General features: G+C 41.3%; 1 protein-coding gene across 1 annotated transcript in view; it reads right to left on the bottom strand.

Annotated features, from left to right (window-relative positions):
• LOC133552681 (neuronal acetylcholine receptor subunit beta-2-like) overlaps positions 1–27,124 on the bottom strand; it is a 63,208-nt gene that overhangs the window by 21,719 nt on the left and 14,365 nt on the right. The window contains exons 3-5 of the mRNA XM_061900057.1: positions 4,258–4,403; positions 4,130–4,174; positions 1,602–1,711 (exon numbers count right to left, since the gene is read on the bottom strand). Coding sequence (XP_061756041.1) covers positions 1,602–1,711; positions 4,130–4,174; positions 4,258–4,403 — 301 coding nt within the window. The remainder of the gene's footprint in view (positions 1–1,601; positions 1,712–4,129; positions 4,175–4,257; positions 4,404–27,124) is intronic.

Genomic DNA, 27,124 nt, shown 5'->3' with positions numbered 1-27,124 from the left:
TCTGGTTTGGTTCTGTTTTCCGTTTTGTTATCACATCCTGTTTAGAATTTGACGTCCTTAGTTCCTGGTGGCACTTCCTGTTTTGTTTTCGTTGCAATAGTAACGCATTTGTGTCACCTGCCTTCAGTCTTTCTCGCGCACCTGCCTCCTAATTTCTGTCGCTATTTAAGCCTGCCCTTGTTTTTCATTAGTTTTCGCAGTCTACTGTGACGTTTAGCTGGCATCGTGGTGTGGTTGGGTTCTCTCGTGGATGCAGTCGGAGAATGGACACAGCGTGAAGGTAAGAATGATGATTTATTTAACTACAAAACAAACTAAGAACAGAAATACTTGCACAAAGGCACTACAGACAAACCAACAGAACTAGCATGTGAGCTAGAAAGAACGAAAGACGCTAGCATGTGAGCTAGGGAAATAAACAAATGAATAGTCTTTACCACAATGAGGGATAACGACGTCACCTGTTGCATTGTAAGCAAGTTTAGACTGCGAGAGCGAATGAAAAACAAGGACAGGCTTAAATAGCGATAGAAATTAGGAGGCGGGTGCTCGAGAAAGACAGAAGGCAGGTGACACAAATGTGTTACTATGGCAACGAAACGAAAACAGGAGGTGCCACCAGGAACTAAGGATGTCAAATACTAAACAGGATGTGATAACAAAACAGAACCAAACCAGAACATTACATGATCCAAGTAGCAGATCATGACAGATTGTCGGAGCCTCGCAGCTACTATAGTCAGACGTACTGTATTATTATGGTTTGCGTATAAGTGTTCGTAAACAAAGTACAACAAACAGAATAGTTTGTTATTTACAATAATTGGCTGTTGGACAACTGTGGTGGAATATGAAAACTGTCAAGACGTGGACTATTTTTGTTTTATCGAGATGCAAGAATAGAAGTGGACATGGTGTGAAGGTAAGGGCATAATTTAATTTTACTACAAAAAAGAAACACAGGGTGCAAACAAAGGGCGCGCACAAGGCGGAGAACAAACTTGGCTTTGAAAACATGGACATGAAAACGAAAACACTTACTGTGACAGGAAAATAGACAAAACTCACTTGGCATGGAACTATGGTAGCATGGGTAACATGGGTAGCAGAAGTCCAACAGAGTTAATGTCGCCACCCCGACCAACAGAAAAAGACAGGCTTTAAATACCAGTGACATGATTGGTGACAGGTGTGTGAGTCCAAACATGGAACAGGTGAAACTAATAGGTAACCATGGAAACAAGACAAGGCAGTGAAAAAGCAGGAACTAAAAAGAGTCCAAAAACCAAACAGAACATAGCATAAACAAAACATGATTCCAGACATGACAAAAACCAGGAGAAGATTTCAGTGGAAAAACCAAATTATAGGAAAGGGAGGGCGTAGAAAAAGGGAGGTACGGTGTTATTGTATCCTGCTAATAAATGCTATATTGTTAGGACATAACGAAGCAAAAATACAAAAAGAGTGAAACCCTTCAGCAGCCATGCACGGCCAAATGTCTGCATTGAGGATTTAGGTGGTAAGTCCTAAAGGAGGTGTGGGACAGTAAGAGGGTGTGGACTAAGAGGAGATTTAAGGTGAGGCGAGTGCAGCCCTACTTGTTGTAGAGGACGATGTCGGGCAGCCAGATGTGCTGCGTCGGGAGGCGGATCTTCTTGATGCCGTCGTACTCGTCGGGGTCCCACATCAACCTGTAGTCGTGCCACACCTGGGGAGCGTTCACAAGCAGAGACGCGGCCTCAAATGCCGGCAGGCCCGTGTCACACAAACACTGCGATGTCATGCAAATGTTAACGTGCGGGTGGTGTTGGGGTCTGTGGGACCCCTTTTCATTGTTTGTTCAAAGAAAAATAATACAATTAATTAATTTTTCCAACTGAGACTCACTGACTTTGGCTCATTTTCTGTGAAGACCAACCTGTATTTCCTTAAATTGCCACCGGGTATATAGTATGCGCCTGACTAGAATTACTGCCGGGTCAAACTCATTTCGCAAAATATTATTTTCATTAGCGCATGTCTAGAATTTCCGCCAAGTCAAACTCGTTTTGCCAAATAATTAGCATATGCCTAGAATTTCCGCCGGGTCAAACTCGTCACATCACGAGTGACACTTCACCTGTCATCATTTTCAAAATGGAGGAGGCTGATTTCAATCATTTGAAACCGCATAAAGGGAAGAAGATTAAGAGCTATTCAGTAGGATTTAAGGTCCAAGCTATTGAATATGCTAAAAAGAACAGTAAGCAGCTATGTTTTATTAATATACCGTAGCTGCGTGTGTCAAATATGAGTCATTAAATGACTCCCGCCTCCTGGTGGTAGAGGGCGCTAGTGATCCTTCTTGCGACTACTCGGCTGCAGAAGAAGTGACAACAAGCAGCAAGAGTGAGCAGCGATCCTTTATTTTTTCCTCTCGCTTGCACTTTTAACATGGAGGATTACACATCTAAAATTAAGTTTTCTAAACTGGACTTTCAATGGAAGCAGGAGGTAGTAAAGGAAGATCTCCATCGAGACAGAGAGACTTTTAAAACTGAAGAAAGATAAGGAAGACTTCTATAAACAAGTTATCGATGCTTTTGATCAGAAAGAGCTGCGCATGGACTTCATTTATAAGTAAAGGTAAGACCATAATAACGTTATTTTTTATTAAATTTGCTTTTCATGATGGTATCCTTACATCGCCCTCAAATTTATAAGCGCAGGCCAAAATTTACCGCATGCCTTTGGTAAACGCCGGAGTGAGAAGAGGTTTTAAATTAATTAGCGCTCCGGTGGCAATTCAAGGAAATACGGTATATCAGAATACATATTTAATGACCACACACCATACACATTTCTATTACATATAAGATGTCCGGGTCCACTGGACTAATAGAAGTGTGGAAATTGATGTTCCACACACACGCACACATGCACGCACGCACGCACACACACACAAAGCAGACTTAGACAAGAGGATGACAGAGTGTAGGTACACAGAACATCAGAGGGTGAAATGTGCGAGAAAATGAGAGCAGACAGCGTTGACAAACAATGTTGCAACCTTGTGTGGGAACCGCAGGTGCAGAAACACAAATGAAGAATCCCTGTGGGGTTCAGAAACTGGCAGAGAAATTTTCCATGCATCGTTCATACTGTTGTTACTCAGCCGGCGTTTGTGGGTCTGATGAATGCCTTGCATTTTGTGGCTTTTAATGCCTCACAATCAAAAACTTTTATGTTCAAATACTGAACAGATGTTTATTGGGATAAGGCAAACATCCGTCAGTATTTGAACACAAAAGTGTTCGATTGGGAGGCATTAAAAGCCACAAAATGCAAGGGGTCCATCAGACCCACAAACGCTGGCTGAGTAACAACAGTATGAACGATGCATGGAAAATTTCTCTGCCAGTTTCTGAACCCCACAGGGATTCTTCATTTGTGTTTCTGCACCTGCGGTTCCCACACAAGGTTGCAACATTGTTTGTCAACATGAACATTGCACAAGGGTTCAAGTGCCAATGATTGTCTTGCAAGGCTTCATTTCAGCCCAAAATTGCAAGAGGTTTTTATTTTTTATTATTTTTTTTTTTTTTTGCACAAGACTGTTTCAAGTAAAAAGTGATATAAAATGCATGATATATCTCACATTCTATATTGTGTTTTGGAAAAGGTTGTCGTAAACGTTACTTAATTAAAAAAATATATATTTAATAATACAAAAGAAAACACATTTTATGCATTATTCAGTTGTAAACATTCATTCATTTTAGTTTATTATTATTATTATTATTATTTCCTCGGTCAGTTGTCAGCATAATAAACTAACAATTTTACATAAACAAACATTCATAAGTTGAAAATGTTGCAGATTTAAAGGGTTTTAGGCTGAAGTTAAAGACTTATTGCACCTAACCCTATAAACAATATCCAATACAAGATGAGCTTCCAAAAATTATGACATTTCCTTTGCACAACATATTATAAATACACAACATAATTAACTTTTAACTTTCTTCTTTCCTTCATGGTGAGGAGGTGTATATTATTTTTGGTTGGGTTTGTACTTCATGAAGTTTTTGCACTTGTTGTTTTTTTGTGTGTTTTGACGGTCAACAGACAGGTGAGGTGGACCCACCTGAGTGAGCCAACAGTTGGTGGTCATGATCTGCTCCCTCTCGTTCTGGAACACACACACAAAGGGTGAGTTGACACACGAACAGTTGCCATGACGACGGTCGCCGTGACCCGCCCGCTCTGTCTCACCACGTTGATGAGTTGGGCGAGCGACACCTGGATGTAGATGGTGACTTGTTGGCTGGTGTTGACGGCCGGTCTGATCAGCTTGTTGTAGCGCTCCACCGACAGGAGGTGACCCACCAGCCGCTCCTCCACCTCTGCACACCAGGCCGCTGCAGCACACACACACACACACACACACACACACACACACACACACACACACACACACACACACACACACACACACACACACACACACACACACACACAAATGTACTCCATTAAATCGCAAATGTTAACTTAAATATTGTTTAATTATGCAACAATATATGATCAAACATTCAAACCATTAAAAAAGAAATCGAAATAAATACTAATAATAATGATTTCAAATCAAGTTCAATAAAGTACTGCAACTTTTCTTACTAAATGTATTTTTTCTATTTTAGGAGGGAAAAAAAATAAATATACTCCATGTAATCGCAAATGTTAACTTAAATACTGTCTGATTACGCAAAAATGTATGGTCAAACATTCAAACCATTTTTTAAAATATAAATAAATACTAATAATACTGATTTCACAGCAAATTTGATAAATTATTTTAATTTTTCTTAATAAATGAATTATTTATTTCTATTTTGGGAGGAAAAAAAATGTACTCCATTAAATCGCAAATGATGTTAACTTAAATATTGTCTAATTATGCAAAAATATATGATCAAACATTCAAACCATTAAAAAATAAATAAATAAATAAAATACTAATAATAATGATTTCAAATCAAGTCCAATAAAGTACTGTAACTTTTCTTACTAAATCAATTATTTATTTCTATTTTGGGAGAAAAAATGTACTCCATTAAATCGCAAATAATGTTGACTTAAATATTGTCTAATTATGCAAAAATATATGATCAAACATTCAAATTATAAAAAAAAAAAAAATACAAATAAATACTAATAATAATGATTTCAAATCAAGTCCAATAAAGTACTGTAACTTTTCTCACTAAATGTATTCTTTCTTTCTATTTGGGAGGAAAAAAAAAGTACTCCACATAATTGCAAATGATGTTAACTTAAATATTGTCTAATTATGCAAAAATATATGATTAAACACTCACAACATTTAAAAAAATTGAAATAAATGCTAATAACAATGATTTCAAGGAAGGTTCGATAAAGTACTGTAATTTTTCTTACTAAATAAATTATTTCTTTCTATTTCAGGAGGAAAAAAAATGTACTCCATTAAATCGCAAATGATGTTAACTTAAATATTGTCTAATTATGCAAAAATATATGATCAAACATTCAAACCATTTAAAAAAATAATAATAATAATAATAATGATTTCAAATCAAGTTCAATAAAGTACTGTAACTTTTCTTACTAAATGTATTCTTTCTTTCTATTTAAGGAGGGAAAAAAAAAGTACTCCACATAATTTTGCAAATGATGTTAACTTAAATATTGTCTAATTATGCAAAAATATATGATCAAACACTCACAACATTTAAAGAAAATAGAAATAAATGCTAATAACAATGATGTCAAGGAAGGTTCAATAAAGTACTGTAATTTTTCTCACTAAATTAATTATTTCTTTCTATTTCGGGAGGGAAAAAAAAGTACTCCATTAAATCGCAAATGATGTTAACTTAAATCTTGTCTAATTATGCAAAAATCTATGATCAAACATTCAAATTGTTAAAAAAATAATTCAAATAAATACTAATAATAATGATTTCAAATCAAGTCCAATAAAGTACTGTAACATTTCTTACTAAATTTATTCTTTCTTTCTATTTTGGCAGAAATAATAAAATAAAAGTACTCCATGATGTTAACTTAAATATTGTCTAATTATGCAAAAATATATGATCACACATTCAAACCATTTAAAAAAAATACAAATAAATAATAATAATAATGATTTCAAATCAAGTTCAATAAAGTACTGTAACTTTTCTTACTAAACCAATTATTTCTTTCTATTTTGAGAGAAAAAATGTACTCCATTAAATCGCAAATGATGTTGACTTAAATATTGTCTAATTATGCAAAAATATATGATCAAACATTCACACCATTTGAAAAAAATTGAAATAAATACTAATAATAATGATTTCAAAGAAGATTAAATAAAGTACTGTAACTTTTGTGATTAAATGTATTTTTCTTGCTATTTTGGGAGGGGGAAAAAATTTACTCCATTAAATCGCAAATGATGTTAACTTAAATAGTGTCTAATTATGCAACAATATATGATCAAACATTCAAACCATTTTTTTAAATGGAAATAAATAGTATTAATAATGATGATTTCAAAGCAAGTTGAATAAAGTATCCCATGTGTGACGTCTGCAGGAGTGTTTTCATGCATAGTTTTACGTGCCGTCATAATATAATGACTCTAGCGTCGTTAGCGTTAGCTAATATGCTAACACGTTTATGAGTGTCTGTGTTAGTACTATTAACTTCCAACGGCATTCTTTTTTTAGTTGTTTCAGTTTCACAAATTCCTCAGTAAATTCACCGAGACTTGTTGAGTCTGTTAAGCTGCTTGGAGAGCTTCGGTTTTGTTTGATCTGCCGTTTTACTGCCCTGTAACAGGCACTGTTTGGAAATTAATCAAGTATGTAAATAAACATCTACAAAATCTCTCTGTGTAAATTTCTCATTTCACAACGTATATATCTGCGACTTAAAGTCTGGTACGGCTAGTATATATATAAAAAAAATATTTTTTTATTCATAAATTTAGTGTGTGCGGTTTATATGCCGGTGCACTTTAAAGTTGGGGAAATACGCTTAACATAAATGAACAAATGACTATTTGCCACTTTTGTGAGGCGCTCCACTTATCCAGATGTGACAGCACGGTTCCAATGGTCCGTTGGTCCAAAACAATTTCGGAGACTTTATCACAGCCCAATGGTCGCCTTCTGACCAGATCATTCCTTCTCATGCACCGACGCGCCGAACACGTCTTTTGTCCGTGCGATGAAACGTGACTGAAACATTATGCCACATATGCAATTCATCAACTCATGGATGGGAAAACATTTACTGAGGTTCTGTTATTCAAAATCAGTCCAAATTTTTGATTTTTTAACCCCAAAGTCTGCTTTTTAGAGACCGAATGTCCCTTTGGGACAGAGGACCCTATTGTATTTAGGGTTGGCAAAAACCCCTTCAAAACAAAATTTTCGCAAAAAATGCTATTTTTGCCTCTTTGAACTGTAATTTGACCCCTTTAAAATGCTTCAAAACTCACCAAACTTGGCACACACATCAGGACCGGTAAAAATTGTGATCTAATGAAAAAAAACAAACCCCAAAACTCAAAAATGCGCTCTAGCGCAATTTTTGAAGCCAAAAATCAACAGGAAGTTGGCAAAAACCCCTTCAAACATTTTTTTTTCCTGCAAAAAATGCTCTTTTTGCCTCTTTGAACTATAATTTGACCCCTTTAAAATGCTTCAAAACTCACCAAACTTGGCAGACACATCAGGACTGGCACAAATTGTGATCTAATGAAAAAACCAAACCCCAAAACTCACAAATGCGCTCTAGCGCACTTTTTGAATAAAACACAGAAAAAACTGCTCCTAGGAAGAGAATACAGACAAAACTGCTCGCAACTTCCGGTAGGAATGTCGGACAGACATGAAACAAAAACCTCTATGTAGGTCTCACTTAGACCTACATTTTAAAAATTGACATCCTTCAGGAAAAATCAACAGGAAGTTAAAAGTTACCCCTTCAAAATAAAAGTTTTGTAAACACCCGTCACCTTTTTTCAAACGTTATCTCCTCTGAGCGCGTTTGTCGTTTCGGCTTCAAACTCGCACAGGAGAGAGTTTGAACCCTTTTGATTAAAAGTTATCGAAAGAGTTTGGATTACTGTTCCAGTTTTGATTTTACGCGCCTTCAAAGAACCCCTGCGCAAAGTTTCCTGAAAAAATGTAATTTTTGCCTGTTTGAGCTGCAATTTGAAAATGCTTCAAAGCTCTACTATGCAAAGCGAAAGCCATTTATCAACAACATCCAGAAACGCCGATCCGTAATATGTCCCCTTTAACATGCTTCAAAACTCACCAAATTTTACACACACATCAGGACTGGCGAAAATTGCCATCTAAAAAAAAAAAAAAACCCTAAAAATCAAAATTGCGCTCTAGTGCCCCCTCGGAACAAACACAGAAAAAACTGCTTGTAACTTCTGTTAGGAATGTCGTAGAGACATGAAACAAAAACCTCTACGTAGGTCTGACTAAGATCGGGGCTTGAGTCGCGGCGGCAGCAACCAAAAGCGGACCCGACCAACGCTGCTTGCAGCTTTAATTCTAAAATGTTATTATATTTATACCGCCACCTCTTTGAGCTGTAATTTGACCCCCTTAACATGCATCAAAACTCACCAAATTTAACACCCACATCAGGACTAGCAAAAATGGCCATTTAATTAAAAAAACAAAACCCAAAACTGCGCTCCAGCGCCCCCTAGGAAAAAACACAAACAAAACTGCTTGTAACTTCCGTTAGGAATGTCGTAGAGACATGAAACAGAAACCCCTATGTAGGTCTCACTTACACCTACATTTCATACACTGACTTTCTTCAGCAAAAATCCACAGGAAGTTGCCAAAAACCCATTCAAACCAAAAGTTTCCTGAAAAATTTAATTTTTGCCTCTTTGAGCTGTAATTTGACCCGCTTAAAATGCTTCATTCAAAACTCACCAAACTCAACACACAAAATTGCGAAAATTGCCATCTAGTAAAAAAAATAAACCCCAAAAGTCAAAATTGCGCTCCAGCGCCCCCTAGGAATAAAGCACGGACAAAACTGCTCCTAGGAAGAAAACACAGACTAAAATGTGTGTAACTTCCGGTAGGAATGTCTTAGAGACATGAAACAAACACCTCTATGTAGGTCTCACTTAGACTGATATCATTACAGTGGATATCAGTTGTAGATCCACGCATGGTCGGTGAGCTACTGTATACTGTATCCTCCTACGAAGTGTAGTGAAGCATGTTTAGCTATTCCTCATCCTCCAGCTACTTGCAAGAAAAGTTCTTCATTTGTTGTCATGAGGGCAAGGTTTATTGATTTAAAAGTAGCTAAAAACACTGTGGATGGATGTTAGCCGCTAGCTAGCTAGCCATGTCTTAATGCAGCTCTTCCTGAGGTTGTTCCAGTGTTATAACTTCACCTTTATCTTTACTTTTTACACAAAATGCGTCCATTCTCCCGTTTCTGTCTGCTGGTAAGTACTCTGTGTGCGTGCGCTGCCGAACATGCTCCTCTGCTTGTAAAACCGGCAATGTCACCACGTGACGACACGTCGTTATAAAGTTAAAGTAGCAATGATTGTCACACACACACTAGGTGTGGCGAAATTATTTTCTGCATTTGACCCATCGCCCTTGATCACAGGTGAGGAGAGCAGTGAGCAACGGCGGTGGCCGCGCCCGGGAATCATTTTTGTGATATAACCCCCAATTTTAAGCCCGTTAAATAAAAAAAGAAAAAGAAAATGGTGAAGCGGTACTTTTCAACCAGACTATAGTACCATGTTTGATTCATTAGTACCAGGATACAATAGTAGTCGCGGTAGACTAACTACACTGCCTCACTTTCCAAACAGCATCCTTGTAAGTTCTTGGCACAACAAGCTGAAATGCCCCTCCTAATTTTATTCCAGAAGGCCAAAATATCCTCCGGCTGTTATGTAATCCTATTCTGTGGGACGCCACGCCAAGAATGTCAAAGCGCAGGGTGCAAGTGCCTCGAAATAAACATTCCACTCCTCTGATTTGTCCACGTCCCCTAATTTCATCATCGCAGTCCAGTGCTTATCGGGGCGATGCGTTCGTGTCCGGCTAACGCGCGGCGTCGAGGGGGCGCCACGCGTTGCATAATGTGAGCGTCTGAAGCCATTAGTGACGGCGAGTAGCTACCCGGGGCCACATGTAAACACACAAGGTCTGATGGGATGCACAGGTAGGTGGGGGTGGGGGGCACAGCTGAGGTGTCGCGTGTGTGACTTTGTTCTATTGAGCCAGGGGGGGAAACAAAACGGGTAGAAGTGAAATACTGAAAACAAACAGGGAAAAGTGTCAAACTGTTAAACCGATGTGGTCAAACTGCGGACCGGGGGCCATTTGTGTGTGTTAAGTATTTCCTGTTATTAGTTCCTGTCAGCGCTCCTATTTTGTTAGTTTCCTGTCTTTCTCCCTGAGTGCTGTTTCACCTCAGCTGCGGCTGATTGGCACTTGGCCACACCTGGTGTCAATCAGCCCGATTTCCTATTTGTACCTGCTTCTGTCCCTCAGTCAGTGCTAGATTTTTGTCATGTCTTGTCGCTTTTAACGTGTCGTGCCGTGTCTTGTATTTGCAGCGTAGCGGTAAGCTTTATCCGTTAGATCATGGGTGTCAAACTCTGGCCCGCGGGCCAAATTTGGACCGCCGTGTAATTTCATTGGGCCCTTGAGGCAATAATAAATCAACATTAGAGCTGGCCCGCCGGTATTATACAGTGGCAGTGCCGCTGTATCACCGTATTCAACCCAAATTTTCATACTTGCCAACCCTCGCAATTTTTCCAGGAGAATCCCGAATTTCAGTGCCCCCCCCCCCCCCCCCCGAAAATCTCCCGGGGCAACCATTCTCCCGAATTTCCACCCGGACAACAATATTGGGGGTGTGCCTTAAAGGTACTGCTTTTAGCATCCTCTACAACCTGTCGTCAGGTCCTCTTTTCCTCCATACAAACAGCGTGCCGGCCCAGTCACGTAATATATGCGGCTTCTACACACACACACACACACAAGTGAATGCAAAGCATACTTGGTCAACAGCTATACAGGTCACACTGAGGGTGGCCGTATAAAGAACTTTAACACTGTTACACCACACTGTGAACCCACACCAAACAAGAATGACAAACACATTTTGGGAGAACATCCGCACCGTAACACAACATAAACACAACAGAACAAATACCCAGAAACCCTTGCAGCACTAACTCTTCTGGGCTAACTCTTCCGGGGCGCTACAATATACACCCCCGCTACCAACAAAACTCGATTTTGCATGTCACTATAAAGTTATATAAGCCTTGCTTGGTCAATATTCAATGCAAAACTTGTTTGGGTCCCTATTAAAATGTTAAGTTGTTCAACTTTGGCCCGCGGTTTTGTTCAGTTTAGAATTTTGGCCCACTCTGTATTTGAGTTTGACACCCCTGCGTTAGATGTTTGTAACTTACTGTTCTTTGTTAACTGTTTTCAGTTTATTTTGTACTACACGTTACGACTTCTGTTTTCCTGCTCGTTACCCGCTAGCTTCCACGCTAGACCCATTTTGTTTTGCTAGCTTCCATTTTAAGGTCCTTTGTTATTTCTCTAGCTCCCATGCTAGCTCTTTTTGTTTGTTATCCGCCCACGTGCGTGCTTTTTGTTTGTACCCTTTGTTTGTTTTTGTCTTAGTGTTTTAAATTAAATCATGTTTTTTCATTCAATGCCTGCCTCCTTCTCTGCATCTTGGGGTTCGTCACCAACAAACTCTGACACAATCTAACTAGAAAAAGTTGGCTTTTTTTTTTCCTTTTGTCTATTTAAATTTTTCTTTTTTTTTGCCATTGCGCCAAAAAAAAAAAATTAAAAAAAAATCTATCGTAACACTAATAAATAATTATTGACCTATTTAAGGCTCCAATTATTTCAAATATTTCACTTTAAAATGTTCAATTTGGAAAATATTGCATATATTGTGTGGTTGCCATACAAAACATTGTTTTCTTTGACAAAAGAGCATAAAAAACAAAATAAAAGTTCAAACGTAAAAACGACAGATATATCTGAGCTTGATCTTGTAACTTAAGTTAAAAAAAAAACTAATAAAAATGTATCACTTTATGAGTGGGGCACCTTTTGGATCCCAAATATATTTAATTAGATTTTATTTATATTTTCACTGAGATTACTCAAAAAGATTAATGAATTAAAATCAATGGTGTCCTGCATTATTGATCTTTTTAAGGCTGTAATTACTTCACATCAAACATTGCTTTCTGAATGTTTTGGGTAGTGGGGTAAATACTGCTTATTTCAGTTTTAGTATAAAAAAACAAAGTTGCCTTTGACAAAAAAAAAGGCATAATATCAACCCGAAGTTTATATATTGTAGAGATTTACTGTAAGCGTTAAATAATTAAATAATAATTTGACTTATTTTTAACATTTTAGTGACTTAGACCCTTTATGGCCCCCGGTATAAAAAGTAAAGATAAAGGTGAAGTTATCACACTGAAACACCCGCAGGAAGAGCTGCTTTAAGACATGGCTAGCGGCTAACGTCCATCCACAGTGTTTTAACTACTTCCAAATCACGAATCCTCGCCTCCATGGCGACAAATAAAGTAAGTTTCTTACAAGTAATCATCCCTACAAGACGATGAAAAGCTCAACATGCTTCACTACACACCGTAGGAGGATACAATTGTTCACCGGAGTCACAATGTAAACAAACGCCATGGGTGGATCTACACCTGACATCCACTGTAATGATACCAAGTATAGAAGCGTATCCACTCGATACTACGATGATTGTATTAGAGAGTATAAAAACACGTATTGGTTGGGTCAGACTTAACCTTGTCTTGGTTTAACTCTTATCTTACTGACAGGATGCAGTGCGGCTGCCATAACAATGTGACCTCGGACTATGTTAAGGTAAAGTGTGGAGTTCCCCAGGGTTCGGTCCTTGGCCCTGCACTCTTCAGCATCGACATGCTGCAGCGAGGTGACCAGATTGTAGTTAGCTGGAGGCGTATCTTAGTAAAATTAAACAATGAAAGTCTGATAACTTTTTGCAACTCAACGCTAAGAAAACGAAAATGCTGATTATCGGTCCTGCTCGACACCGACCTCTATTTAATAATACCACCTTAACATGTGACAACCGAACAATTATACACCTATTTAATAATACCCCCCCACATCTGCGGTCCCCTCCAATGTTTCTCATTGTCCCATTGGGTTGAGTTTTTCCTTGCCCTGATGTGGGATCTGAGCCCAGGCATTCGTTCTGGCTTGTGCAGCCCTTTGAGACACTTGAAATTTGGGGCTATATAATTAAACTTTGATTAATTGATTGATTGATTCCCACCCCAAAGTTCATCTATTCTTCTTCTCCAGATTTTGGCGTGATCTATCTTCCACATTTTTCATCCGATTCAAACCATTCTACCTTCAACATATTCCGCTCATCTCGGACATTGAAACAATAATTTTTTCCAAGTCCCCCAAAAATTCCAGGAATTCCCAGAATTCCCATTTTTTCCAACCATTTTGGCAGACATTGATCTGTCGACGGCTCCTCCCACATTCGTCAACCCACAACCGTTCCACTGTCTGCACATTCCTCTTAAACAGGACAAACAAACAAAAGTTGTTTTTTGAACCGGAAAAATTTCCGGTTTTCCCAAAAATTCCACAAATTCCGTTATAACATTTCTCAATTACAAAAGTTACCACTGAAATTTGTAAAAAATTTCAACACCAACCATTTCGAATCATTCATAACATTCAAGTTTTTCAACATTTTCAAAAAAATTCCCTCTTTTTCCTGGAATTCCCAAATTTTCATGAAATTCCCATTGAAAAGAGAATGGGACATTTTTCAAAGTTCCACATTTCCCACATTTTTATCTGATTTAAATCGTTCCAACTTCAAAATATTCAGCCTGTTCAGGAATTGTATGCACCCTTTAAACAATTATCTAAAAAAAAAAATCCCAAATTTCCCAGAATTCCCAGTTTTCCAGGACATTTATCTCATTCGAAATCAATGATCCATTTTTCAAACTTCCACAATCCCCACATTTTTCAACCGATTCAAATCATCCTGGAAATTCCCAAAAACATTTTTCCACATTCAACACATTTCCAGGAATTCCTCTTTTTTCTCTCCTAACCTTATTTCCAACTTTTTTTAGTGCGATGACTCCCTTTACATTTTTCAACCATTCCATCGTCAAACATTCCTCTTTGTCAGGACAAAAAAAAAAAAAGTTGGTTTAAGAACTTGAAAAATTCCAGATTTTCCCGTTACTACTTCAACGTTTCTTGACCGATTTAAACAATTCCAACACCGGCCAAGGACATGCAAGCTCCTAATCCTTTTCAAAATAAATCCCGCTTTTCCAAAATTTCCAGGAAGTTCCCATTGAAATGAGTGGGACATTTTTCCAAGTTGCACAAGTCCCACATTTTCCAACCCATTTAGCGCATCCCAAACATCAACACATTCCACTCATCCTGGACAAAGTTCCAAACCGAATCCCGGGAAATTCAAACTCTTCAACGTTCAATCTATTTTTACATTCACACTACATTCTGTCAGCATTTCAGGTCAACTTCAGCATTGGAGCATTCACAATCAGCTACATGTCATCGTTTGACATCTTTATTATTATTATTATAATTACTGGGCAACACGGTGGTAGAGGGGTTAGTGCATGTGCCTCACAATACAAAGGTCCTATGTAGTTCTGAGTTCAATCCCAGGCTCCTGATTTTTCTGTGTGGAGTTTGCATGTTTTCCCCGTGACTGCGTCGGTTCCCTCCAAGGACTCTGGCCACCTCCCACCTCCAAAGACATGCACCTGGGGTTAGGCCCCTCCCACCTCCAAAGACATGCACCTGGGGATAGGCCCCTCCCACCTCCAAAGACATGCACCTGGGGATAGGCCCCTACCACCTCCAAAGACACGCACCTGGGGATAGGCCCCTCCCACCTCTAAAAACATGCACCTGGGGATAGGCCCCTCCCACCTCCAAAGACATGCACCTGGGGATAGGCCCCTCCAACCTCCAAAGACATGCACCTGGGGATAGGCCCCTACCACCTCCAAAGACACGCACCTGGGGATAGGCCCCTCCCACCTCTAAAAACATGCACCTGGGGATAGGCCCCTCCCACCTACAAAGACATGCACCTGGGGATAGGCCCCTCCCACCTCCAAAGACATGCACCTGGGGATAGGCCCCTCCCACCTCCAAAGACATGCACCTGGGGATAGGCCCCTCCCACCTCCAAAGACATGCACCTGGGGATAGGCCCCTCCCACCTCCAAAGACACGCACCTGGGGATAGGCCCCTCCCACCTCTAAAAACATGCACCTGGGGATAGGCCCCTCCCACCTCCAAAGACAAGCACCTGGGGATAGGCCCATCCCACCTCCAAAGAGATCCACCTGAGGATAGGCCCCTCCCACCTCCAAAGACATACACCTGGGGATAGGTTGATTGGCAACACCCTAGCGGGGCGGCATAACTCAGTTGGTAGAGTGGCCATGCCAGCAACTTTAGGGTTGCAGGTTCGATTCCTGCTTGTGCCATCCTAGTCACTGCCGTTGTGTCCTTGGGCAAGACACTTTACCCACCTGCTCCCGGTGCCACCCACACTGGTTTAAATGTAACTTAGATATTGGGTGTCACTATGTAAAGCGCTTTGAGTCACTTGAGAAAAGCGCTATATAAATATAATTCACTTCACTTAGTGTGTGAATGTGAGCGTTAATGTTGTCCGTCTACCTGTGTTGGCCCTGTGATGAAATGGTGACTTGTCCAGAGTGTAACCCGCCTTCCTCCCAAATGCAGCTGAGATAGGCACCAACCCCCCCCACCCCCCGACCACAAAAGGGACAAGTGGTAGAAAACGGATGGATGGATTATTATCACCACCTTCCAAAAAGACAACTTACATTTAGTATATGAGGGTTTTTCCAGGGTGTACCCCGCCTTCCACCCGAATGCTGCGGAGATAGCACCCCCCCCCCCCCCCCCCCAGCACCCCCCGCCACTCCAAAAGGGACAAGTGGTAGAAAATATGTGGATGGATTTTTTTGGTGTGCATAAATCACAAATGGTGCAAAAGAACAATGATATTCAAAAATGCTCCCTTTAATATGTACTGACCTATTCTAGATTGCTACCGTCGATTGAAGGGATCACACACACACACACACACACACACACACACACACACACACACACACACGCCTAGGGCAGTAGTTGGTGAAGCGATGTTTAAATGTCGTGCTGCAAGGTCTCACCAATTTGGTGCTCAAGCAAAACAGCACGCTGCCATAATGAGTGTGTAATGACAAAAGTGTGTGTGTGTGTGTGTGTGTGTGTGTGTGTGTGTGTGTGTGTATGTGTGCGACTCACAACCTGATCCCATTGTGTATTTGTGCAACAACACTGACTACCTGTGTACTTTAAATGCCTACTGAAAGCCACTACTAGCGACCACGCAGTCTGATAGTTTATATATCAATGATGAAATATTAACATTGCAACACATGCCAATACGGCCGCTTTAGTTTACTAAATTGCAATTTTAAATTTCGCGCCAAAGTATCCTGTTGAAAACGTCGCGGTACGCATTGTAGAGGACATTTTGTTCCAGCTGTAAGTCGTCTCTTTTCATCGCATAATTCCACATTATTATGGACATCTGTGTTGCTGAATCTTTTGCAATTTGTTCAATTAATAATGGAGACGTCAAAGAAGAAAGATGTAGGTGGGAAGCGGTGTATTGCGGCCGCCTTTAGCAACACAAACACAGCCGGTGTTTCCTTGTTTACATTCCCAAAGATGACGGTGAAGCTTTACCATGGAACAGAGCCGTCAAGCGAACATGGTTCTCTACCACATGTCAACCGGCAGGTTTCGGTGAGAAAATGGTGGTAATAAGTCGGCTCTTACTGTAGACATGAGCGGAGAGCTTGCGTCGTTCCTCCTGCACCTGTCAAAGAGGCAGCTGCTGACTCTCTTGCCTCCTCCCACCGGCCGCCCCCGACCGGCGGATGCTTCCACCGTTGGGGCGGCATGGAGTAGTGGGTAGAGCGGCCGTGCCAGAAACCTGAGGGTTGCAGGTTCGCTTCCCACATATTGACATCCAAATCGCTGCCGTTGTGTCCTTGGGCAAGACACTTCACCCTTGCCCCCAGTGCCGCTCACACTGGTGAATGAATGATGAATGAATGATTGGTGGTGGTCGGAGAGGCCGTAGGCGCAAACTGGCAGCCACGCTTTCGTCAGTCTACCCCTGGGCAGCTGTGGCTACAGACGTAGCTTACCACCACCAGGTGTGAATGAATGATGGGTTCCCACTTCTCTGTGAGCGCTTTGAGTATCCAACAATAGAAAAGCGAGATATAAATCTAATCCATTATTATTATTATTATTGTTGTTGGAGGGAAAAAATAAATAAATCTCAGCCTGGCCAGACCGGCTGCCTTCGCCTCGTCGAGAAACATGGCTTCCCACGGAGCCAGTGGCAGTCACCACACCCCTCCGACTTTCAGGTACGATCATATAATCTCACTAAAACACTAGTACTACAATTAGCAGATAAGGGATTTTCCAGAATTATCCTAGGAAATGTGTCTAATAACATCTAAATCGCTCTGCCGTCTAGTTTTTTTTGTTTTGTTTTCTAGTCCTTCACTCTCACTTTCCTCATCCACGAATCTTTCATCCTCGCTCAAATTAATGGGGAAATCGTCGCTTTCTCGGTCCGAATCGCTTCTATACCTGACATGTTGCATGTCAATGATGCGTGCTATGTGCAACCTGAGTGACAATAACAAGACACACACACACACACACACACACACACACACACACACACACACACACACACACACACACACACACACACACACACACACACACACACACACACACACACACACAAAGTGACCAGAGGGCTGATTTCCTCCATGCAACCATCACAGAACACGATCTGACCGGGTCACCGAGCTTTCAGTGAGAGTGGATGGTTTGAATCCCGCTGCCAGACTTAAGTACATCCGTCCACAGTCTGTCTGTGCAAAACGAAATTTGTGTAAATTTGTATTAGTTTGCTCCGACCGTGAATAAAACATGTTTGTTGTGGACCACCGAATACCTTCTGCCCATTTGGTGCCACGGACCACATACACACATGATCATGCATTTCTGACTGATACTATCAGAGACATTTCTGACTGATACTATCAGATACATTTCTGACTGATACTATCAGAGACATTTCTGACTGATACTATCAGATACATTTCTGACTGATACTATCAGAAACATTTCTGACTGATACTACAGAGCCATTTCTGACTGATACTATCAGAGACATTTCTGACTGATACTACAGGGACATTTCTGACTGATACTATCAGAGACATTTCTGACTGATACTACAGAGACATTTCTGACCGATAGTATCAGAGACATTTCTGACTGATACTACAGAGACATTTCTGACTGATACTACAGAGACATTTCTGAATGATACTACAGAGACATTTCTGAATGATAGTATCAGAGACATTTCTGACTGATACTACAGAGACATTTCTGAATGATACTACCGGAGACATTGCTGACTGATAGTATCAGAGACATTTCTGACTGATAGTATCAGAGACATTTCTGACTGATACTACAGAGACAATTCTGACTGATACTATCAGAGACATTTCTGAATGATACTATCAGAGACATTTCGGACTGATACTATCAGAGGCATTTCCGACTGATACTACCAGTGTCATGTCTTACTGATACTACCAAACACATTTCTGACTGATACTACCAGAGAGATTTCTGACCGATAGTATCAGAGACATTTCTGACTGATACTACAGAGACATTTCTGACTGATACTACAGAGACATTTCTGAATGATAGTATCAGAGACATTTCTGACTGATACTACCAGAGACATTTCTGAATGATACTACCGGAGACATTGCTGACTGATAGTATCAGAGACATTTCTGACTGATAGTATCAGAGACATTACTGACTGATACTACAGAGACATTTCTGACTGATACTACCAGAGACATTGCTGACTGATAGTATCAGAGACATTTCTGACTGATACTACTGGAGACATTTCTGACTGATAGTATCAGAGACATTTCTGACTGATACTACAGAGACATTTCTGACTGATACTACAGAGACATTTCTGACTGATACTATCTGAGATATTTCTGACTGATACTATCAGTCGTTTGCTGCACTGCGTGATACAGGCGGGTGTTCCTAATGTTGTGTCATCCTGGTTGCAGCGTGTTCTATTTGTTGCTCCTTCAGGCTTTTAGTGACAGCCTACTTGGTTATTTATGAAGTCTGTTTGCTTGGCATGCTGTCTGCAAGGCAAAAGTATAGAAAAATAAATAAATAAAAAGATAAGATGCCAACAACAAACTAAATGTTACTTGTTCATCCTTCAGAAGTACAAACCCCGTTTCCACATGAGTTGGGAAATTGTGTTAGATGTAAATATAAACAGAATACAATGATTTGCAAATCATTTTCAACCCATATTCAGTTGAATATTCTACAAAGACAACATATTTGATGTTCAAACTCAAACTTTATTTTTTTGTTTGCAAATAATAACTTAGAATTTCATGGCTGCAACACGTGCCAAAGTAGTTGGGAAAGGGCATGTTCACCACTGTGTTACATCACATTTTCTTTTAACAACACTCAATAAACGTTTGGGAACTGAGGAAACTAATTGTTGAAGCTTTGAAAGTGGAATTCTTTCCCATTCTTGTTTTATGTAGAGCTTCAGTCGTTCAACAGTCCGGGTTCTCCGCTGTTCTATTTTACGCTTCATAATGCGCCACACATTTTCCTACATTGTTGTGACACGTGTTCAATGTGGCTTGGCATTGTCTTGGTGAAATAAGCAGGGGCGTCCATGATAACGTTGATTTGATGGCAACATTTGTTGCCCCAAAAGCTGTATGTACCTTTCAGCATTAATCGTGCCTTCACAGATGTGTAAGTTACCCATGCCTTGGGCATTAATGCACCCCCATACCACCACAGATGCTGGCTTTTGAACTTTGCGTCGATAACAGTCTGGATGGTTCGCTTCCCCTTTGGTCCGGATGACACAATGTCGAACATTTCCAAAAACAATTTGAAATGTAGACTCGTCAGACCACAGAACACTTTTCCCCTTTTGCATCAGTCCATCTTAGATGATCTCGGGCCCAGAGAAACCGGCAGCGTTTCTGGATGTTGTTGATAAATGGCTTTCGCTTTGCATAGTAGAGCTTTAACTTGCACTTACAGATGTAGCGACCAACTGTATTTAGTGACAGTGGTTTTCTGAAGTGCTCCAGAGCCCATGTGGTGATATCCTTTAGAGATTGATGTCTGTTTTAGATACAGTGCCATGTGAGGGATGGAAGGTCACGGTTATTCAATGTTAGTTTCCGGCCATGCCGCTTATGTGGAGTGATTTCTCCAGATTCTCTGAACCTTTTGATGATATTATGGAGCGTAGATGTTGAAATCCCTAAATTTCTTGCAATTGCACTTTGAGAAACGTTGTTCTTAAACTGTTTGACTATTTGCTCACGCAGTTGTGGACAAAGGGGTGTACCTCGCCCCATCCTTTCTTGTGAAAGACTGAGCATTTTTTGGGAAGCGTTTTTTATCGGCAATCATGGCACCCACCTGTTCCCAATTAGCCTGCACACCTGTGGGATGTTCCAAATAAGCGTTTGATGAGCATTCCTCAACGTTATCAGTATTTATTTCCACCTTTCCCAACTTCTTTGTCACTTCTTGCTGACATCAAATTTGTAAATTAATGATTTGCAAAAAAAAAAAATGTTTATGAGTTTGAACATCAAATATGTTGTCTTTGTAGCATATTCAACTGAATATGGGTTGAAAAGGATTTGCAAACCATTGTATTCTGTTTATATTTACATCTAACACAATTTTCCAACTCATATGGAAACGGGGTTTGTAGAACGTATGTACAAATAAATAATGTGGGATTTACAATATTAACTACAAACAATAAAACACTGAATACTGAGAAGAAATGACAGTTTACTTCCCGGACAACCTCCTCCACCTTTTACAACCCATCAAAGCACAACAAACACGGCCAGACACTGACGGAGGGGGCGGAGCAAGGCCAAGTTAAGCTAAAGTCCAAGTGGAGGATTTTGCATCCTAGAATTGCAGATTTGCCTGCAAACATGCACACGTCAGTGTAGTTTAGTAGCGAGCTGCTTCATTAAATATGCATCTTGTGTGTTTCATTCATTACTCGTGTTTTGGCAGACTACAGATGAATCAGACGGGTGTTCGGTGTGAGCACAACCGTGTCAGCGTCTTATGAGTCATGTCCACATCACATAAAACCTTGTGGATACACCCTTAGTTCACAACGTTGTAGGGAAACAAAGAAAAGGTTCAAATTCAGGCTTTCCAACAATATAGGTGTTAGTTGGACTGTGTGAACGACTCTCACCGTTGTGCGGGTTCCAGGGACCACCAAGGAAGGACATGACTTTGAGCAGTGTTTACTTTCTTTATTTTCTAATAAGAAAAGTATTTTTCAGGTTTCTTTTAAGTCGCCCGCGACGTCTGCCTCTCGCTCTCCCTCTCTTACGGGTTGCATGCGCTTCGTCTCGTTCCACCTCTCACCCTGACGTTCACGGCTGCCGCCCTTTTAAACAGTGCGAGGGGAGTCATTAATCGTATCCAGGTGCGCGATCCACGCACCAGCTCTCGATTGTGGCGTCGCTCGCTCGCCATGCCCGCCTCCTCGCCGCCATGTTGGGCCGGGCTCCAGCGTGCCCTGCCTCTCTGTCCAACTGACGGCTTCGCCTCTCCACAGTCCTCGATCGGCAGATGCAAGCCGGGCTTCCGACCGGCTGAGCATACTCCCCCCTCCTTTTCTTGAAGGGACGGGAAATGACTGTCACGGACACCTGTGCCCCCGGTCTTCTCTTCATTTTTCCCTTGTTCTTCTTTTTCTTCCTCTTCATTTTCTTCCCTTTCGTCTTTGTCTTTTTCGTCTTCTGTATCTTTTTCTTCAACTTCTGTATCATTTTCTTGCACTTCTCCAACTTCTCTTTCTGTATCATTTTCTTGAACTTCTTCTTCTTCTTTTGTATTATTTTCTTGAACTTCTACATCTTCAACTTCTTCAACAACTTCTTCTTTGGGGGGCCCATCGCCGTCCCCCCCACCTTGTCCGCCAGCACCTGCAGGAGCCGGCATTGTCGTCAGCTGCTTGCTGCGAGGCCGGCCACTGCTCCTACGAGAGCCCACAGGGGATCGTCCTCCCCCCCCTCCGGTGGTCCAGCCAAGTTGGGCGCCAAATATGAACGACTCTCACCGTTGTGCGGGTTCCAGGGACCACCAAGTAAGGACATGACTTTGAGCAGTGTTGACTTTCTTTATTTTATAATAACAAAAGTATTTTTTGGGTTTCTTTTAAGTCGCCCGCGTCGTCTGCCTCTCGCTCTTCCTTTCCCTCTCTTACGGGTTGCACGAGCTTCGTCTTGTTCAGTCGTTGTTTCTCCACCTCTCTCCCCAACGTTCACGGCTGCCGCCCTTTTAAACAGTGCAAGAGTATTCATTAATCGTATCCAGGTGCACGATCCACGCACCTGATCTCGATTGTGGCGTCACTCTTGGCACGCACCGCTTCGCCGCTCGCTCGCCATCCCCGCCTCCTCGCCGCCATCCTGGGCCGGGCTCCAGCATGCCCTGCCTCTCTGTCGGACTGTCGGACTGTCGGCTCCGCCTCTCCACAGACTAGTTTTAAACGGATAATCAATATATCGATGTATGTTCCCTATACTACATCAGTATCGATCCAAAAATGTTTTAAAAGGATATCGATAGAGTTAATCGATACTGGAAAAAAGAAAACATTTAATTTAGGAACGTCAGACTTTATATGAAGTCTGAGACTTTTGTACTACAGGCAGGCCAGTCTAGTACCCGCACTCTTTTCCTATGAAGCCACGCTGTTGTAACACCTGGCTGGGCATTGTCTACCATGAATTGATTAATGTGGACCCGATTTAAACAAGTTAAAAAACTTATTGGGGTGTTACCATTTAGTGGTCAATTGTACGGAATATGTACTGTACTGTGCAATCTACTAATACAACTTTCAATCAATCAATCAATCAATCAAGTCTTACTGAAATAAGCAGGGGCGTCCATGAAAAAGACGTTGTTCCAAAAGCTGTATGTACAAACCATGTTTACATATGAGTTGGGAAATTGTGTTAGATGTAAATATAAACAGAATACAATGATTTGCAAATCCTTTTCAACCCATATTCAGTTGAATATGCTACAAAGACAACATATTTGATGTTCACACTCATAAACTTTTTTTTTTGTGCAAATAATCATTAACTTTACAATTTGATGCCAGCAACACGTGACAAAGAAGTTGGGAAAGGTGGTAATAAATACTGATAAAGTTGAGGGATGCTCATCAAACACTTATTTGGAAAATCCCACAGGTGTGCAGGCTAATTGGGAACAGGTGGGTGTCATGATTGGGTATAAAAGCAGCTTCCCCAAAAATGCTCAGTCTTTCACAAGAAAGGATGGGGCGAGGTACACCCCTTTGTCCACAACTGCGTGAGCAAATAGTCAAACAGTTTAAAAAACAACGTTTCTCAAAGTGCAATTTCAAGAAATTTAGGGATTTCAACATCTACGCTCTATAAAATCATCAAAAGGTTCAGAGAATCTGGAGAAATCACTCCACGTAAGCGACATGGCCAGAAACCAACATTGAATGACCATGACCTTCGATCCCTCAGACGGCACTGTATCAAAAACCGACATCAATCTCTAAAGGATATCACCACATGGGCTCAGGAACACTTCAGAAAACCACTGTCACTAAATACAGTTCGTCGCTACATCTGTAAGTGCAAGTTAAAGCTCTACCATGCAAAGCAAAAGCCATTTTATCAACAACATCCGGAAACGCCGCCGGCTTCTCTGGGCCCGAGATCATCTAAGATGGACTGATGCATAGTGGAAAAGTGTTCCGTGGTCTGACGAGTCCACATTTAAAATTGTTTTTGGAAATATTTGACATTGTGTCATCCGGACCAAAGGGGAAGCGAACCATCCAGACAGTTATTGACGCAAAGTTCAAAAGCCAGCATGTGTAATGGTATGGGGGTGCATTAGTGCCCAAGGCATGGGTAACTTACACATCTGTGAAGGCACCATTAATGCTGAAAGGTACATACAGCTTTTGGAACAACATATGCTGCCATCTAAGCGCCCCTGCTTATTTCAGCAAGACAATGCCTAGCCAACAGCGTGGCTTTGTAAAAAAAGAGTGCGGGTACTTTCCTGGTCCGCCTGCAGTCCAGACCTGTCTCCCATGGAAAATGTGTGGCACATTATGAAGCGTACAATACGACAGCGGAGACCCCGGACTGTTGAACGACTGAAGCTCTACATAAAACAAGAATGGGAAAGAATTCCACTTTCAAAGCTTCAACAATTAGTTTCCTCAGTTCCCAAACGTTTATTGAGTGTTAAAAGAAAAGGTGATGTAACACAGTGGTGAACATGGCCTTTCCCAATTACTTTGGTACGTGTTGCAGCCATGAAATTCTAAGTTAATTATTATTTGCCAAAAAAAAACATTGAACATTAAATGTCTTGTCTTTGTAGCATATTCAACTGAATAAGGGTTGAAAAGGATTTGCAAATCATTGTATTCTGTTTATATTTACATCTAACACAATTTCCCAACTCATATGGAAACGGGGTTTGTACACAACGTGACAACGTCACTGCTTTTGGGTTGTGTAATAAAAGGCACAACACATGCAGTGTTTACTAAAAGCACTTTTAAACTATCGTGCAGAATCAAGGCTAGATTTTTAAGTGGATTTTTCCACATCTTTGGGGTTGAACTGTGTGTTATTCTACCACAATCCGGAGTCTTTGCGTCATTTGTAACCGACACGAGGCATCATTTGGTCAGTTAGCATGTTGGAGTGTCATAGCACAATTATTCACGCTGGTTCGCATCCTTCCGGCGCCTTTGGCGCCTCGGAGCTGTCGCGTCTGACAGGGCGGCGAGCCCGAATATGACAGCTGCACGGCCCGTCTCCATGTCGACGTCACCCGGGCCGCAAATCAGCAGAGGAATATGATGCTCGCTTGAGCATTCAGCCTCAACCAGTTGTGATGTGACGCGGGCAAGATGCACGTCTGCTGACATCTCAAAGTGTGCCACTTGCCAGCCTCAATTGCAGGATTGACTTTCTTTTCTTTTGTGTCGGGGAGCAGGCCGGAGGACGTCACAGCAGGACGCCACAGGAGGAAATTAAATATTGTACTCATCGGTACACATTAAGCCACGGGTGTCAAACTCAAGGCGCCACTTCATTTGATTTGGCCCTGGAAATAATATGTATCAATAAAGTGTTTAATGGTGCAAGGGCAAATTCCATCCATCCATTAAATTTCTACCGCTTATTCCCTTTGGGGTCGCTGGTGCCTATCTCAGTGTGGATAGGTGGAGCTGACGGTCCGGCGGCGGGTCAGGGCACGCTGGAGCCCTGCCCAAGATAGCGGCAAGGAGGCGGAGAATGGGGCTGAGTGGAGAGGCGGGGTGTGCCGGGAGCGACGCTACGAGCAAGATCAGCTGCGTTAGCTCGCACACCGGCACACAGTTAACTCATCTCCTCACGCTGTATAAAAGGGGAGAAGGAGGAGAGATCGGGGCAGAAGAAGGTCCACAGCAGTGACTGGTGAGTAAAGAGGAAGCAATACACGAGGCACAAGGACGACGACGACGGCGGCTGAAAGAGCGGATCGTGAGCGAGCAGAAGGAGGAAGGAGCTGAAAAGCGACCCGACCACAGACAAGCATTATTTGAAAAAATAAAAGAGTCAAACCTGCTCAAAAGCAATGTCCTTCCTGGGTGGTCCATTGAACCCGCACGACGACAGCAAGCAACCGTCACACTCAGCTGCAATCTGGCGGAAGGTAGGGTACACCCTGGACAAGTTGACACTTCATCGCAGGCAAAGACAAATTGTGAAGCAAAATTAAAAATAAATCTAGTGGAAATTGATAGAGTATATAAATATTATTATTCTTGAGAATAATAATTGATCATAAATTATGTTGGAAACCGTGTAGTGGAAAATTTCTGTCCGACGGTTACCTCCAAACTAAATGCATTGGGAGGGACACGACATGAGAGGTCAAGTCACCCTGAACATTGGACAGGGACATAAGTTGTTATGATACAAATCAGGCCATCATGGAGCATATAATTAAGAAGGGAAGACCAAGCCTGTGGTGCGCTCTCTTAATTATTTCACAAGGGTGCACCATCTTCCGTCTCCGGAAACACTGTCTGTTTTCATATCGATTCAATCCAACTTTGTACTATCTAATTGTGAGTAATTAAAACAGTTGTAACAAACTCTCTATTTTTACTGTTTAAGATTCAGACTTTTCCACCACATAAAAATTGTATTTTAATTATTATTTCTTGGGTCAGTGGTCAATAAAATAAACAAACAGTTATACATAAACAAATGGTAAATGGGTTGTACTTGTAAAGTAAAGTAAAGTAGAGTACCAATGATTGTCACACACACATTAGGTGTGGTGAAATTTGTCCTCTGCATTCGACCCATCCCACTGTTCCCCCCCTGGGAGGTGAGGGGAGCAGTGAGCAGCAGCACTGGCCACGCCCGGGAATCATTTTTGGTGATTTTACCCCCAATTCCTACCCTTGCAGCTGAGTGCCAAGCAGGGAGGTAATAGCTCCCATTTTTATAGTCTTTGGGTTTGAACTCACAACCTACCAATCTCAGAGCGGACACTCTAACCACTAGGCCACTGAGTAGTATAGCGCTTTGACACTATTTCTTCATTCACCCATTCACACACTGATGGCGGAGGCTGCCATGCAAGGCGCTCACCAGGACCCATCAGGAGCAAGGGTGAAGTGTCT

Source organism: Nerophis ophidion, linkage group LG05 (assembly GCF_033978795.1).
Source record: "Nerophis ophidion isolate RoL-2023_Sa linkage group LG05, RoL_Noph_v1.0, whole genome shotgun sequence".
NCBI lineage: Eukaryota > Metazoa > Chordata > Actinopteri > Syngnathiformes > Syngnathidae > Nerophis > Nerophis ophidion.
Note: the sequence above shows the minus strand (reverse complement) of the source record. Positions and strands in the feature narration are given on the sequence as shown.